Below are 15,766 nucleotides of genomic sequence, written 5' to 3'. Positions count from 1 at the left end.
TAGAAATATTGCACTCTAGTGCCTGGCAACTTACCCTCAGCTAAGCAAGACAGTGACAGCACTGCTATTAGTTAACGGTAACAAAGTGGGCCGCAGACAGACACTGAGGGTAGTGAAAAGGGAACAAAGGGATATTTGTCCACTTAAAAAAATGCTACCTATAGTTAATCAATCTCACATTTCCTTCAGACACCCCATTAAAGTTTAGCTAGAGAGAAACAAGAGCCAGAAGATAAGCAGCAAAACAACTTCCCCTTTTATTTGCAAGAAATGTTTTTAAAATCATTTTTCAGTTTTGATCCAAGTAACACTGCAATCAAACAAACATCATTAAAGGTCAGTGGGCCCAGTGTACAGAAAAATTAAGAACTAACTATTTAAAATTGGATTGCAACATTGCAAGAGATTCTGGTCTTTGACTCAAATATCTGTACTAAACACAAGCATGTGTCTGAAATACATTTACACTGAAGAACGAGGAAAACAAAATCAAATTTAGCTGATGGGTCATCTAACAGATGTCTCAGCTTTTAACTTCTACACATGGGGGGTAAATTGTAGCCACAGCGTCTCCAATTGTGAAATTATAATGTATAGCCATGCAGAAAATGCATTGCAAGGTCAAACTAGAATCAGGTTACTTAGGCAACAAATGAGCAATGAGATTAATTCCCTGGGCAGAAGAGGAAAGAGCATTACAGGATTCCAAACTAATGTTTTCATTGTACACATTGCTACATCAGAGGAGGATCTTCTTTAACATGGGCTGTTGCCTTATTCCAAGCAGAGAGACAATTTGCCCACACTCTCTGCAGTTTGTCTAGCGGAGTTTCATACCAAGATATCTATTGCTTCTGCCTTCTGCTTGCAGGGTTTTTCACTGAGCTGTTCTAACTGGATCACACTATACTTTCCTAGATTCCAAATATATGAAAAGCTTCTCACATTTACCAGGGCACAGTGAAGACACGTGTATATACATACTTCTTAGTAGCCTTCATTAGGATGAAGCAGTTTAGAGGCACAAAGGGTTAATATTTGAAGTGCACAGAAGTGTTTTTTTGGGGTTAGCTGAAGAGGTGGTTTCATGCCAAGGAAGAATGTTGCACAATAAAAGAAAACTCATGACAAGCAGGAAATGGAACGTATAAGATTTCTGTGGTCATAAGCCTACACTTTGAGATGACAAAGGACGGAAAGCTCTCCTACCAAAGCAGGTTAGCAAGGATTCTGTAGAAGGCCCATCATCTTCTGCAAAATGCAAGTCACCTCTAAACCAGGCAGGAAATAACTATTCTATCTACACACAGCAATGCTGTCAGCCACCTAAAGCACTTCAGTGTAAGTGGTCAGTTCCCACAGTGAAATGGGAGGAAGGAAAAAAAAAAAAAAGAAAAACCTCAGCTAAACAAAGGTGCTGCTGAATAATAGCCAGACTGGTTTTAAAGCTTTCTCCTTCCGTAAGAGGAAAAGAGGGTGCCAGTGTAAAGGCACACTATGTATCTCCTGTGAGCAGGACTGATCTATGCAGCAAAAGGATCCCTGAAAGCTTCACTGCTGCAAACAGGCTGAGAATTTCCGGGAGGGAGGACCTCCCCAGGACAAAAGGGGAGTTACCAGTGACCAGTATGTGCCTAAGGGAGGAGAAAATTAAAGGGCTGACTACCCTAAACTATCAGTTTAATGGAGTTCCATGCGTGACACTCTGCCCAGTTTTCAGCACTACTTACAACAGTAGTAAATTTCAGACAGAAGGATGAGCTGTAACTCGACCCTGTCCCTTTAAATCACCTTAAATGGAGAACTGTGGTGTTAGTTTTGGCCCTGCCTGTTGGAGGAAAGATGGGTGTGGATATGGGATTAGGGAGCATGGTGGGGGTGCTGTGGTTTAGGGGGGGGAAGAGCCAGGCTGAGACCAGCACACGAGAGTGGTGAGATGAACAGGAGCACACAGATGCTATATGAAAGAAACGCAGTCTGTGCTACAGTGCACAATCAAGTGAGGTCAAGAATTACAGCAGGCCTAAGTCAATTGGGCAAAAACACTCCTGTCTTATCTGCCAAGTAGAAAAAAAACACAGAATCCAACATTTGTGCCTAAGGAAGACATCGGATTGCACAGAACAATAAATTAGACGCAGCCATTACTACATTCTGGGGGGAACCACTGTCTCAAATTAAATAATGTCTTTAATCTTCACCACAAGTCAGTAGTGCAGCAATATAAATACAACGTCGGCATGTAAAGCCTTTTGCCCTTCAGTATCCAAAAAAGGAAGTCAAAGAAACAAGTTTCCAGTTTTAACTAAACACAAAGGAAAGCAATAAAACGAAGTACTCATCCTAGAGGGACAGAGGCATCTTACCCACCACTGAAAAGGGCAAATGCTTACCAAGGAGGGAGGTTTGGCTCAAGAAAGCTGCACGGAAGAGACAGAAATGGCAAGGGAGAGGGAACATCACACACACTCACGCAACTCTGTGATTTCAGTGAGCAAAAGGGGCGTGTAGTTCAGAATCCTGCTGCCCAACAAGGACACACTCCATACCGGGACACGCCTCTGGGAGCCCCGTGCAGGTTTTTGGGCAAAGAGGATTTGAATGGTTGCCTTTTCAGTCAGTTAATGAATCGGAAGCATGCACGCCAACCATCAGTTAAAACCATTCAAGGCTCAGAGTCCCCGCTGCAACAAAAGGCAACCCAGGGGCCAGCCAGAGGGGAATTTCTAATCATCAGAGAGGGAAGGTCTGCACCCATGTTTGCCTGAGGTGCGTAAGCGTTTGAAGAAAGAACAGCGTCATGGCATCGTACAGCAGGGAAGGAAGGGCTAATATTCTACAGTGTTACTGTGCACACATGGAAGTGTTTAAGAGTCTACACAGTGTGCTACGGAGCTGAACATCTCAGGGCTTTGGAATTAAGCGATTAGTCACAGATCTCAGAAAGGCAGGCACTCTCCTTCCCATTAGCAAAGGATCCCCTAGGGCTAGTACAATCCAGGATGGGCTTACTGATGGGATGAGGTGCCCAGCTCAGCTGGCTAGCACAGATTCTGGAGCTGAACTGCTCACTCCAGTTAAGTTTTCAGCATCTGGTGAGGTGCCACTTCATCTCAATTCCCAGTGAAAAGACTAACAATTCAACACAATTACAACCCCCTGCTAGCTGTACACTGTGTGAGCAGGGTATTTCGAATGTGCCACACCCCACACAGTGAGGTGGTGTGAAAACACAAGCTTAATTTTTTAGGCATAGTGTTTAATCAGTGGGACGGGGGCAGGCTGAGGCGGGCAAGGGAAAAAACTTTTGCTGCAGCTGAAGTGGCACATGAGCTAGGTTTCCCTCTCTGGTTTAAAAGTCAATCAGTACAACATCACTATTTGAGGCTATGGTGGCATGACTGGAGCCCACAACACAGCTCTGACACACTCCCCAGGCTCTCCTTCACGGAAAACAAACCTCCAGTGGGGAGGAGGCTGGCGGTCTGTAGGAATTTCATCTCCATGGCAGTAGTGGGTGTGTCTGTGCTTTCACAGCTGCAGAAAGTGGTTCTGTCCTGTTCCAAGCCAGGTTCATCCTGACAGGTAGTGTGCACTTCACAGTTTCCTTTTCCTCCGTTGATTTCCCTTGAAGTCAGGATTCAAGTACAACCAGTTCTAGTTGAATGAAAAGAAACCCACAAAAATAAAGGTAGTTTCCATGAAATAAGTTAGCAGCTTTGTCCTAACATGATCCAGCTGGTCTCCAAGGGCCCCTGAGAATTGGGGAGAATGGAGTGGGCTGTGCTTCTGCTCTGTCCCCCACCTAAAGCCGACCTAGTGCTTGGCTATAAGATCTCTTCCCTCTGGTTCTTCGGTTTGGGCAGCACCTGTCCATTGCGCAGGGAGCCATTCTGACTGCGTAGGAGTTTCCCCTTCTCTCGGTCCGGCCACGTGAAGATGGCTTCGTCGCTGTCCAGTTCAGATTCCGAGTGCATCAGGCTGGTGTTAAGTACCTGGGCTTTCTGTCTGCTGCCTTTAAGAGAAGCCATAGAGTCCCACATTAGAAACACTCCCACGTTCTCAGTGACATACGCTGGTGTGAACAGGGAAGGGATTGCACGCTCACTCAGTGCCACTATTAGGCTCACATCATCAGTCAAGGACTCAGCTGAACCTCCTGGAGCTCTCAACCAAGTCCACTCAGCTTGCAGGACAACAAACCACACCTGAATTTGTTTCAGGCATCATGACATGATCAGGTCAGACATTCATGCGGAGATGCTTCAGAACACGACACACAGAGAAACTGATGAAGTTGTTAGGGGGAATGAGAGGTGTGTGGGGCTTTCACACCTCACTGACCTGGGGAGAGGGCACTGCCCACACACAGTTCTATTAGGGTGAGAGGCTGTAGTAAAGAGTAGGCAAGGATGTGAGAGAATTATCACTGCATACTCTTACTAGTCACCCTTCTCTAGAATCATTGCTTCTCCTCTGGCCTGCAAGGGAAGGAAGATATATTAATGGGTTGAAATGAGATTAAATTCACAAGGGTGGAGGACAGATATGTTTACCAATATTGTGAACATAGCAAATATTTAGATTTTGGCTTTTACTCAACAGTGAAATGAAACATTTGCACTGGAAGAGGAAAGAGTCCTATAGCTAACTGGGCAAAGAGACACTCTGCTTGGCAGACAACATCTAAAGCATCAACGAGAGAATTTAGTTGCCAGTGAAAAGGGAGTGTTTGAGGTACATTAGGCTCTTCGGTGCTAGTTGTTCACCCCAGTTAAGTCTGACCATCTGGCATGTTATGAACTGGGGAAGCACCCCCTTTTCTTCAATAGTATTCAAACTTGTGCTTTCAGGACGCATTGCTCCCAAAGGAATTATCTGATCTGCAGTCACGGCAATGCCCTCCACTGCTGTCATTAGGCATTGTTCACTTTGCTGGAACATCATTAAGTAGGATAATACTAAGATGAGCAATTTTCAGCCTACAAACAAGGATTAGAGACTATTTTCCATGCACTGTTAAAACAACTTCTCCCTTTCATGCAAACAGTAGTTGAAGAGTCGCATTAATAAGGATTGTTTTAACAGCTGAAAGCTCTCTCACTCTTTGGAGGATGTGTGCAAGTTTTACACACAGCATGCAACCTCTGTCCCCTACTCTCAGCCACTTTCCCCAGCAGCAATGATTTGGTGCAGGTGTTCTACAGGTGCAAACGTACCATTTCTAGAACTCCTGCCTAATAAATGTTGTCATTTCTGGAGTGACAAATCAGCAGGATGCACCATGTGAAAGGGAGGTCAGAAATACTGCGCCAGGTCACAGGGTTAAACATTGTTCTGTTGGGAAAGGCCCAGGGATACTATGGCACAGAGAACATGCACAGCCTGGGTTTTTACAAGGTCTTGCTCCCAAGGAGGACATCAGCTGTCCTAATCAGCAAGGCAGGCTTTCAAACATGTTGTCTCAAGTAACTGATATGTTTCAAAACTCTTTGCATAGGCCCCGGCTCTCCCATCCTCCCCTGTTCATATTCACGCCAGTTATGAGAACCTCTCAGCACACAGCCCTGCTGCCTAGTTGTCTTAAGGCAGTGACAAGAGGAAACAATTAACTCTGATGCAGACTCTTGTGATATTTTTAAATGGAAATTTGAAGCTGGAGGATGGGGGTGGCAGAGAAAATCATAGAGCCTATCATGAGCAGAGCAGACCGGGCCATGCAGGTGCATGGTTCCCAGTGCCTTCAAGAAGACAAACTCAGATTGCTGCTGTTAATTTGTCAGTCTAAATGGAATACGCTGCTCCATTTCTCAGCACCAATGCATTTACGCCAGAATTTCAGCTCTGAGATCCAGCTGAGCAGTTTAATGAGAGCATTGAGTTTTTAGATGCTGAAGATGAGTAAACACATTAAAATAAGGCCTGAGAATGGACCCCAAACTCTTTATAGAAAAATCTTTTGGTGATGCTTTTGCCCAGCTCTTAACGGCTTGGATCTGGCTGGGCTCAGAACCAGAAGTGGCTTTTTGATGTGCCAGAAGGTGGAAAGGACAGGATGGTAGTCATTAGGTCCATTTCCAGCCTCTCTTCTAAACCAAGAAGGTTTATATACCTTGAGTACGTGGCCTGTCTTTAGATCTGAAGGGCCGGAGGGGGTGGGGCAGACACGACACCCGGATCTTCTTAACATTACCCTCATTACTCAATATTATGTTAGTTTCACACCACAGTGTTACATTCACAGGAACAGGATTGTGATTTGAAAGCATTCTGAAAGCTCTAAGCTTCTCTCTCATGTATTACCTGCTTTAAGGTTTGGTTTTAACTCCAGACTCTCTTGATCAGTAGCATCCAAAATCTTGTATTTGCTTTTTCTTTTGGGTTTTCCTTTCCGCCTGGAGGGAGGAGGGCAGGAGGAAAAAGGTTAAGCTTACATTCATTTTAGACAAATCAAGACAGGAAAAGATCTAATCAGAAGAGCTGTGCAACTTGTTTTCAATGTTATTCATATGAGAGGAATCTGTATTAAAATTTTTTTGGTTGCACAATTTTACACTGATCAAAATCTTGCATCCAAAACAAACCTTGAATTTTAGAACTTATGTTTCTCCAGCACCACTCTACCCTCCCCTTATTACACCATTGATCACCCTCTATTTTTTCTAAGTTGATAACAAATGACAAGATATTTTGTGATATGGGAATAAAAGGCCTGTGTAAAGTGATCTACTTAAGCTATCAGTTTGGATCACCTCTGCCTCAGGGGGCAGCTACAGACATGGTAGCTTTAGAGATAAGGATTTAATGGCTCAGGTTGTTACCTCTTACAACAGCAGATCACAGTCCAGGATAAGATTCCAAAGGCAACCACAATGACAAAGGATGCAATGATCACATACAGCACACTCCATTCTGTGACCAAAAAACCCAAGAGATACACAACTTAGAACCTCCCACTGTTCACGGCTGGGGCTTTAGATGACCCTCTGTAGAAGCTCAATTACAATAAAGAAAAGCCTCATCAATTAATAGCATTAAGAAGATGGGAATTTTATTGCCAACTCTGCTAGTAACACCTCAAGGGAGCCTATTTCAGACCAGATTCTCCAGACTCTCTCTTTGCTTGTCTCTCATGCCTGGCTTGCTTGCTTGAAGGAAACTTCTCACATTCTATATTAACTTTTAATAAGTTAGCTCTCCATGGCAGAGAACGGTGCATCTCGTTTAATAGATAATTCTGCTTCTGTAGCATTGCACTATGGTTAGCACTAGACTTCCCGAAACGGGGGCAGAAGCATCGGCAGTGACTCCACTTTTCTGTGTGAGCAAGGGAAAGAACCGGGGTGCTAACTGAATGTTGAAAATGGACTCTTGTGGTCAGGGTTCATCATCATTTAAGGGCTTTGCTTCCTGATCAAATATTCACTGACCAGGATAAGGACTCTGATTTTAATTGGAGCAGGAGCAGATTTTGCTGTTAACCACATTGGGACCTAAATCTAGGTAACTGGATGTTATGAAAAACCCAGCAAACTGACACTGGCAGACAAGCACTGTTCAATGTGGTCAGGGGCTTCATTCAACATCAGCCCAGCTAGGCAGCGCAGAGTGCACATACCACAGTTACTCTCGCCATCCCCCATCTGCACTTTGATGAAATTCTCCATCCAGAAAGGGTCACAGACGCAGCGCTTGGTGAACGAGTCGCAGCGCCCATGCTCGGAGCAGTTCAGCTGGCAGGCTGGGGACAGGAAGCAAGAAGATGAAATGAATGGCTGGGAATGAGGACAGACAGACTTCAGCAACAGAGCCCATGTGTTACAGATTCAGCAGAGTAAAAATATGGGCTGCCAGTGGGCAAACTAGTCCCCTCCTTTTCCCCATTTCTGAACACACGTGGGAAGAGACAGCAAGACAGGAGGCAGAAATTCAGGGTTCCAGGTCCAATTTTTACACCAAATTCATATTGTGTGGTGAAAAGGGGTGGGGGCAAGTCACTGTCTCTCTGCCTCAGAGGTACAATGGGGACAATATTTTGCTACTTCTTGTAGGGGTTGTGGGATTAGCTAAGTAACAGCATTGAGTATTATTAAGGCAGAATGATTTAGAATTTGCACAGTGCAAAAAAGACTATAAGGAAGTGGATGTTCCTAGCCACCCAATCCCACAGACATCAACCTTGAAACCATTCATCCAGTAAGTGTAGTTTTCCTTTTCTCACTGGCCTGCGAAAGCAAACTGATGTCTCATTTCTGGCTTGCATTTCTTAAGAAAGTGGAGCTAAATTTCTCTCTAGCTCAGAAAGCTAGAGCTGCAAACAGATCTGTGGTATGTGTGCTGCTCCAGACCTACAAGTTAAGGATAACAATCTCTATGAAGGAGGCGTTAGCTAAGATGGGTGCCAGGCATGTCTTCTTCTTCAAACACACTAAGCAGAGAGCAAAGCTGTGCTCTGGTACTTCAGTGCTCTTCTATGAACAGGACAAAAGGAAAGTGGAAGGTTCTGAGCACAGCTCACTGATGTCTTCAGTACCTGGAACACGAATGGGATGCATTTGTGACAATCCCCTCTTGGCCAACACTGGGGACTGAACAAGCCTATTCCAGAAGTAAAAGCAAAAACATCTCTAAACATCAGCTAAACAACCAGACTCTGAAGCTGAGAACTGTGATAGACTCTGTGGATCAGACACAGGCATGGGAGCAGGGGGACAAACACCCACTGCACAGTGGGCTACCCTTGGATTTACTGTTGGCAGAAGACCTAGAATATTTTCTTGGCAGAGGGGTACGACAGCTTGGTGGAAGGGAACAGACGTTAGCTCCTTCCACCATTATTCCTACTTACTGACTGTATTAATTTCCAGTGCTCGGAAGATGAGGAAATCAGACTGCTGTTTGTGGAGTTCACTTTTGAGCGTCCATGCTATGTCATGCCCTTTGAAAATCTGATGAGGAGGTTGGTTCTGCACAAAGAACACCATTTTTGTGCTGTAAATCAGACAGGGGAAATGTTACTAAGAGAATCTAGCCAGAATTGAATGTCAACTGGTCATCACTCCAGTCCCAAAAAGAGAGTAAACAGACATTTCCCTGGGCCACAGCTCACAAAGCAAGATCAGGCAGCTCTTACTCTGAGGAAACTGTCATTTTATCTCCTAAACTGAATATGGCAGACAGCCACAGAGGCAAACAGCACCTCACAAAGGCATGTTCTGAGTTATCTGTTACAACAGAACTGCACCTTCTCAGAGGGTTTTTTCGACTTGATGCTTTACTTGTAACGGCCAATATATATCGATCAGCCTTCCTGCACAGAGGAAGAATGACGATGACAAGGTTCAAGGCAGAGATGGAAAAAATATTGTTAGAACTAAAAGCATCGTCTCATCATTTCTTGGCTTTTTTTTTTTTAAAGTTTGCTCAGGAAAACCAATTGGTCAGTTTTTACAGTTGTCACAGGTAGAATAGGTGTCCAAGAATATAGGATCCGGCCCACGGGCTGAGGGGTTCCCCCTGCCTAGTCAATCACAAACATACACTTTAGGCAGCATCATTTTTGATTCCCGCTGGAGAGTGAATCTTGCTTTGGTACCCCCTTGTGCAGGCCGCTCCATCCCTCCTACCTCTGCTCTGTGTAGGACTGGATCTTTTGTACAGTAATGTCCGAATCCAGGACCCCGAGCAGAACGCCTATCTGACGGATTAACATGCCCTTCTGCCTTTCTGTCAGCTGGCTCACATTAACATCCAGTACCATCTCCACAAGATTGTTTTTCCTTGGATCTATGGAGAACACAGAACAAGATCATGCTGATCCTTTGAGGCTTCCAAATGACAAAGATGGCGCATCTCATAATGAGGGGACAACAGAGATGACATGACCTTCATGCATTATAGCAAGTAGTATGGGTCTTTGCACTGGGGTTCTCCACTTGGACAATGGGCAACAACTTCCCCTCAGCCAGTTTCTGACACCTGTGCTTTGCTTGGTTGAGTCAAGAGTTCATGTACTAAAACATCACAAAACCTCTTATTCAGGAGCATGAGCACGTAAGACCAGTTAATTTTCCATCAGATGTCTGATATATTACCAAAGGCAGTTGAACACAACTCCTCAGCTTGTGTTTGTGTGTTTTCAAAAGGCAAATGTTTTATTTCTACAAACAGGAAGTTGGCTGTAGGAGTTTATATTTAAAAATAAGACAGCCCAGATCGATATATTTATATGTTATATATGGCGTCAGTGCAATTTGTATTGCAATATCAACTTTCACCAGAGCCCCTCAAAGAAGTAACACATTTAATTCCCAAAAGTTCCACTTATTTTACAGAACAACAAGAAGTCCTGTGGCACCTTATAGACTAACACATATTTTGGAGCATAAGCTTTCATGGGCAAAGACCTGCTTCATCAAATGCATGATGAAGTGGGTCTTTGCCCACGAAAGCTTATGCTCCAAAATATGTGTTAGTCTATAAGGTGCCACAGGACTTCTTGCTGTTCTCGAAGATACAGACTAACACAGCTACTTCTCTGATACTTATTTTACAGATCAACGGACTAGAGACTGAGTTGAAATAGCTTGTCCAGAGTCTAATATTCATCAGGCAAAATGATCCATGTCATTTAATTAACTCTCTCTAAATTTACGTTCTAACTTTTCCAAGTCTTAATGGATTTTGGTGCATTCCAAATATGGACACAACTTTGCAGCAGCCGCTTATGTCATTTCAGAGCATGCATCAGGGTACAGAATACCCATACAAAATCTGCAAAGAGAACCCTCGATTGTTACTATTGAAGGGGTAGTTGTGTTAGTCTGGATCTGTAACAGCAACAAAGGGTCCTGTGGCACCTTATAAACTAACAGAAAAGTTTTGAGCATGAGCTTTCGTGAGCAGAGACTCATTTCATCAGATGCTGGTCTTGGAAATCTGCAGGGCCAGGTATAAATAAGCCAGAGCAAGGGTGGGGATAACAAGGTTAGCTCAGTCAGCAAGGGTGAGGCTTACTACCAGCAGTTGATCTGGAGGTGTGAACACCAAGGGAGGGGAAGCTGCTTTTGTATTTAGCCAGCCATGATTGTTATTAAGACCCCACATTTTGCAACCTGCTTTTGCCATTACCAGGAAAGGTTAATTCATGGCAGGAAACTCCAGCTTAGAAAGGATCCCTGCAGTGCAAAAACCATGACTCACCAGCTTTGACTTCCACAGTGGCCCGCTCTACATCACTCTCTCCTTTGGCATCCGTCACTTTCAGATGGAATGTGTATGTCCCTTCCACCAGGTTGGAGAGAAAAAGCACGGGATGGTGGTCTGAATTATTTAACACCTCCTGGGAATGTGAATAAAATTAACATTAGGAAACAAACACACACACTGCAGATTTGACCTCTATAAAATATCGTGAGGTGCGTTACCCCATGCAGCAATCAGTGTGCTGGAACCATCGTTATACTCTCCCAGGAGCTATCTGCCAAAGCGTCTAGCTAAACCTCACTACATCTCCCATGCTCATGCAATGCTGCATATTTCCATTACAGAGCCGTGTTTGCAGCACTCACCCCAGCTGCAGGGCTCCCCTCATCCCGAGTCCAAAGGTAGCTGACAATTCCCTTATCATCCCAGGATTTGGATCCATCCAGGGCTGCTGTGTTTGTAGGCAGGGTGATGACGACATTCCCAGAAATCTTTGCAACTGGTGGTTGGTTCATCTCTAAACAAGCAGAAGGAAATAGTTAAAAGAATTTGTTAGAGCTTAAATCAGGGCTGGGGAACCTTTTTGGGGGTTGAGGGGCACTGATGTACAGAAAATCAGCATGGGCCAAACAAGTGAGAAGAACCTGCCCCCAAGCCACTTCATGGACTGGTCCTCAACTGAAAAACAAATAAAAAGGCACTCTCCCAATTCCCCTCACACACCAGCCTTAACAGCTACCAGGGCCAGGGCAAATAGATTTTTTTGGCTCACACCTATCTATGCTCTGGGGTGGGGCCAAAAAAGGAGGGGTTCAGTGTAGGAGGGGGCTGCCAGGAAGTGGGCTTGGGGTGCGAAGCAGAAACGAGGATGCAGGAGCAGGCTGCCGAGGGGTTTGGGAGGGTGCAGAAATGAGCTGGGAGTGCGGGGCAGGGTTTGTTTAGATGGCACAGCTCTCCAGAGACACATGGAGCTCCATATCCCCTGCTGGTTCCAGGTACCCTACCACTGTTCCAGACAATTAGAGCAGTGGAGAAAAAGCCTCCAGGCAGTGCTTCTTGGCACTGCTGTTCCCCCAGCGCAGTGTGTGGAGCCTCTCCTTCCCACCACCAGGCACAGCCCGTGGACTGGATCAGGCCCCATCTTGCCCGATGCAAGCCCAGGAAGCCTGGGGCTCCCTAATCCCTGACTCTGCAGTGGGCTGGATGCTGGGGGAGGGAGCCCTGAGCCTCAGAGGCTAGATCCAGACTGTAGATCCAGCCACAGGCTCCCCTCTGATTAAATGGTAGATATAGCACTGTAACCCAGCACTTGTAACTTGCAGGCTGTGGTCAGATCCAGGCTTGAAGTGGAGAGTTTACCCAGGTACTGCAGGACTCAGCGTATTCAGGTTTGAACCTGTACTCCAGTACGGTCCTAGGAGGGAACACTGTACTCTCAGATGACGCACAGGCATTCCTGACTAGGCTCATGTTAAAGATCTCGTGGCACATTTTTGTAAAAATAAGTACTAATTGCAAGGGTCTTGGCTAAATTCTGAATCAGATACTATAGCTTGTGGAAGTGAACTCCCTTAAGCAGTAGCGAGATAAACTGATCATACAGAATTGCACAAACAGGAATTACCAGACTGAATCAGCTCCATGGTCCATCTAGCCCAGTAACCAGTCTCTGATAGGTGCCAGCACCAGAGACATAAGAGGAAGGTGCTGAAAACCTCACAGCAGGCAGGTGACAATCTGTCTCACTTAGGTCTCATCCTAACCCCTAATAGGTAGTAACTGGTTTAACCCCAAGCACAAGATTTCAGAATCCTTCCAAACTGCTCATTATAGCTCAACTAGTATAATGGGATATTGTTGTAATCTATATGCATCCCTCCGACTCTTACTAAGATTTTAGCCTCAATGACCTCTCGTGACAATGAATTCCATGGTCTCATTATGACTTGTGTAAAAGAAGCATTGTATCAGGCTTGAATTCAATGCCTTGCCATTTCAGTTCAAGTCCCCTCCTTCTTGTATTAGGAGAAAGAAAACAACTTCCTGTCTCCCTTTTTCTAGGCCATTTGTTATTTTATAGTCTTGTATCATGTCCCCGTATAATCTCTTTCAGTGTTTTTTTTCCTTTGTAAATAAAGAGGAGCCAGTATAGCTCCTCACCCCCATTGCCAGATTCCAGTGGCTGGGGCTGCCGGAAGGGCAGTGGGGGCCCCAGCTCCTGGTCCCTGTTGCTGTGGGGCAAGTGGGAGTTCTGGCTCCCATCCCCACAGCAGCCTCCTGGCCCCTGCACTGCTGTGGGGGCAGGGGGCTCCAGCAGCCCCACAGCTTGGAACCAGCTGGGGCCCTGAGCCCCACCAGCAGCCCCAGCCACGGGAACCCTTGTGAGGAGGTGCTGGTAGACAGTACCAGCAGGTACCATCGGGGGAAAACAAACAAAACAAACAAACAACTTTGGTCTTTTTTAAACTAAACACTCACATGTTTTTCAATCTCTCTTCAAACAAGAGTTTTTCAAGGCCCCAGCCTGTCTCCTTCTTACAATTCGTTTTTATTTATTTGTATTATCATAGTGGCTTTGAGCCTCAGACCCCAACTGCACTAAGTGCTGTAGAAACACACCAAAAGAAGTGTCCTCCTCTGAATAGCCTCCAACTCCAAAGTCCTTTGTGGCATGGGGTAACCTCTCTAGGTGATGGTAAACCACTGCTGCATAATGACATTAGAACATCTCTTGTATTATTCTCCATCCTGTTCCTTGGGCACTTGGCTCTTTTTGAGCACAGCTGCTCACTGAGCAGAAATCTTCACTGATTGCCCTCAGTGATTGCACAAGTCTTTCTTCTGATGTTACCATTAATTTCTGAACACAACTGGACACACCTTCTTTGACAATGACATTAACTGAGCTCTGGCTTTGTAAATTCCTCTCGTCTTTGACGGTCAGAGTGAATTCGTAAACTCCAACCCGCAGCCCAGTTACAGTAGCAATGCTGCTGTTGGCATTCTCCAGTTTTACACCTTCTGGGCCCCTAGACAAAACAAAGGAGAATCAGTCTGTGCCAATGGACCCAGGATTGGGTCTCAACAGCGAAGAGGGGATTTAAACTAGTAAGTGCAGTTACCGGGTAATATTCCCCTACCACAGCAGGAGATAAGATACTACAGCATATAAAGAAAAAATTATTTCTTCCAAATTCAGGCAGTAAGATGCTAAAATGGGTAAATCCTGCATATAGTATGTACTGCACAGTCTCAGGGGGTCTAGGGAAAATTAAATATTGTGCCAACATTCCCTAGGCCAAAAGCGCTTTGTTAGCATTTACTTAATGCAGATGACTGCTTGAAAAAAGCAGCTTCATGGTAATTGCACAATGAGCAAACAGTGAAAATATTACAGCAATTACAGCTCCTTTTACAGCAGAAACTTTGTACACAGCTTGCATTTTTGGGCTAACACATTACCAAAAGTTACATTTAAAAGTTGTCTGTAGGCTTGGCTTTAAATTCCAAGAAGTAAATCAGAGCCTCCTAGGTGAAGCCTGACAATGACCAAAATTAACAGGGCTGCAGGAGAAGAAATGCTATCTCTGATCACGAATGGGTTACAAGATGATGTTAGCTGCAATTCTCATTTACACTGTTGGTGTTAAGGGGCTTTTTAAAGTGGCTGAGGTACTTTTACACCACCAGAAATGTAACGTAAAGGAGAATCAGACCTAAAAAGTTTAATATTAGGGCTAGGATATTCCAGATGCCTAAACAAAACTAGGTGCAGGCCTAGTTAGAACCCTTTTGTTCGTACATTACTCGAGCAAGGCCTACATTGGAGATCACCTTTGATTAATGATCAAACCATGGTCCTATTGTAGTTACTGGAAAAACTCCCACTAAATTCAATGAGGTGAAGATTTTAACCCTGTTTGGTTTTGGAACTAAAGTTTAAAGCTGCAGATGCTCCCAAAAGAAGGATATGGGATGTGACACAGACCTTGTTTTTTCCCAGAGAAAGGAGACTATTTTCTGGTCGTCCGAGCTCTTGCTGCCATCTAGAGTGGTGCTGTCAACAGGGAGGGTCAGTTCTTTATCTGGACCAGCATCTGCTTTGGGGGGCTTATTGTTCTCTGGAAAAGTATTGCAGGTAACAAAACAAGAAGAAATGCAATCAAACATGCTGCTTGTTCTGCAAGACAAAGTTTGGGATTGTTTCCCTGTAGGCACCCAATTCGGTAGCAGCCTCAGACAAGGTAGCCACATAGAGTCTTATCCCCATCATGCGCTTGGAGAAAGTGAAGCACAGAGTGCTGGTGAAGTGACAGTCAAATCAGAAGCATTTTGGTAGAGATGGTAGTTGCGACAGCAACCTTGCCTGCCATGCCCTGCAACAGCACAGTTTAATAAGAGAAACTTACCAGGCTGCACTATCACAGTGACCTCAGCAGTGGACTGGTGACCTGCTGAATCGGTCACCGTTAGCTGGTAAGTGTAATCACCTTCTTGCATTGCAGAAAGCTGTAATATTGGTGTCCTCACCCCCTTTGAGAAAACAAATTATTACATAACA

The 15,766-nt window shown here is 44.8% G+C and overlaps 1 protein-coding gene across 2 annotated transcripts in view; it reads right to left on the bottom strand.

The window, feature by feature from the left end:
- Nucleotides 1-239: 239 nt before the first annotated feature.
- The window catches only part of KIAA0319L (KIAA0319 like), a 44,526-nt gene continuing 28,999 nt past the window's right edge, over nucleotides 240-15,766 (bottom strand). For both annotated transcript variants that reach the window (XM_074976256.1, XM_074976255.1), the window contains exons 11-21: nucleotides 15,615-15,738; nucleotides 15,194-15,326; nucleotides 14,086-14,234; nucleotides 11,571-11,722; nucleotides 11,203-11,341; nucleotides 9,627-9,786; nucleotides 8,849-8,991; nucleotides 7,619-7,741; nucleotides 6,822-6,912; nucleotides 6,304-6,395; nucleotides 240-4,015 (exon numbers count right to left, since the gene is read on the bottom strand). In XM_074976256.1, the coding sequence (XP_074832357.1) occupies nucleotides 3,828-4,015; nucleotides 6,304-6,395; nucleotides 6,822-6,912; nucleotides 7,619-7,741; nucleotides 8,849-8,991; nucleotides 9,627-9,786; nucleotides 11,203-11,341; nucleotides 11,571-11,722; nucleotides 14,086-14,234; nucleotides 15,194-15,326; nucleotides 15,615-15,738 (1,494 nt within the window). In that variant the 3' untranslated portion in view covers nucleotides 240-3,827. The remainder of the gene's footprint in view (nucleotides 4,016-6,303; nucleotides 6,396-6,821; nucleotides 6,913-7,618; nucleotides 7,742-8,848; nucleotides 8,992-9,626; nucleotides 9,787-11,202; nucleotides 11,342-11,570; nucleotides 11,723-14,085; nucleotides 14,235-15,193; nucleotides 15,327-15,614; nucleotides 15,739-15,766) is intronic.

The sequence above is a fragment of the Carettochelys insculpta genome, chromosome 24 (genome assembly GCF_033958435.1).
Source record: "Carettochelys insculpta isolate YL-2023 chromosome 24, ASM3395843v1, whole genome shotgun sequence".
Classification (NCBI taxonomy): domain Eukaryota; kingdom Metazoa; phylum Chordata; order Testudines; family Carettochelyidae; genus Carettochelys; species Carettochelys insculpta.
The sequence above is the reverse complement of the archived record's forward strand: the minus strand, read 5'-3'. Positions and strand labels throughout refer to the sequence as shown.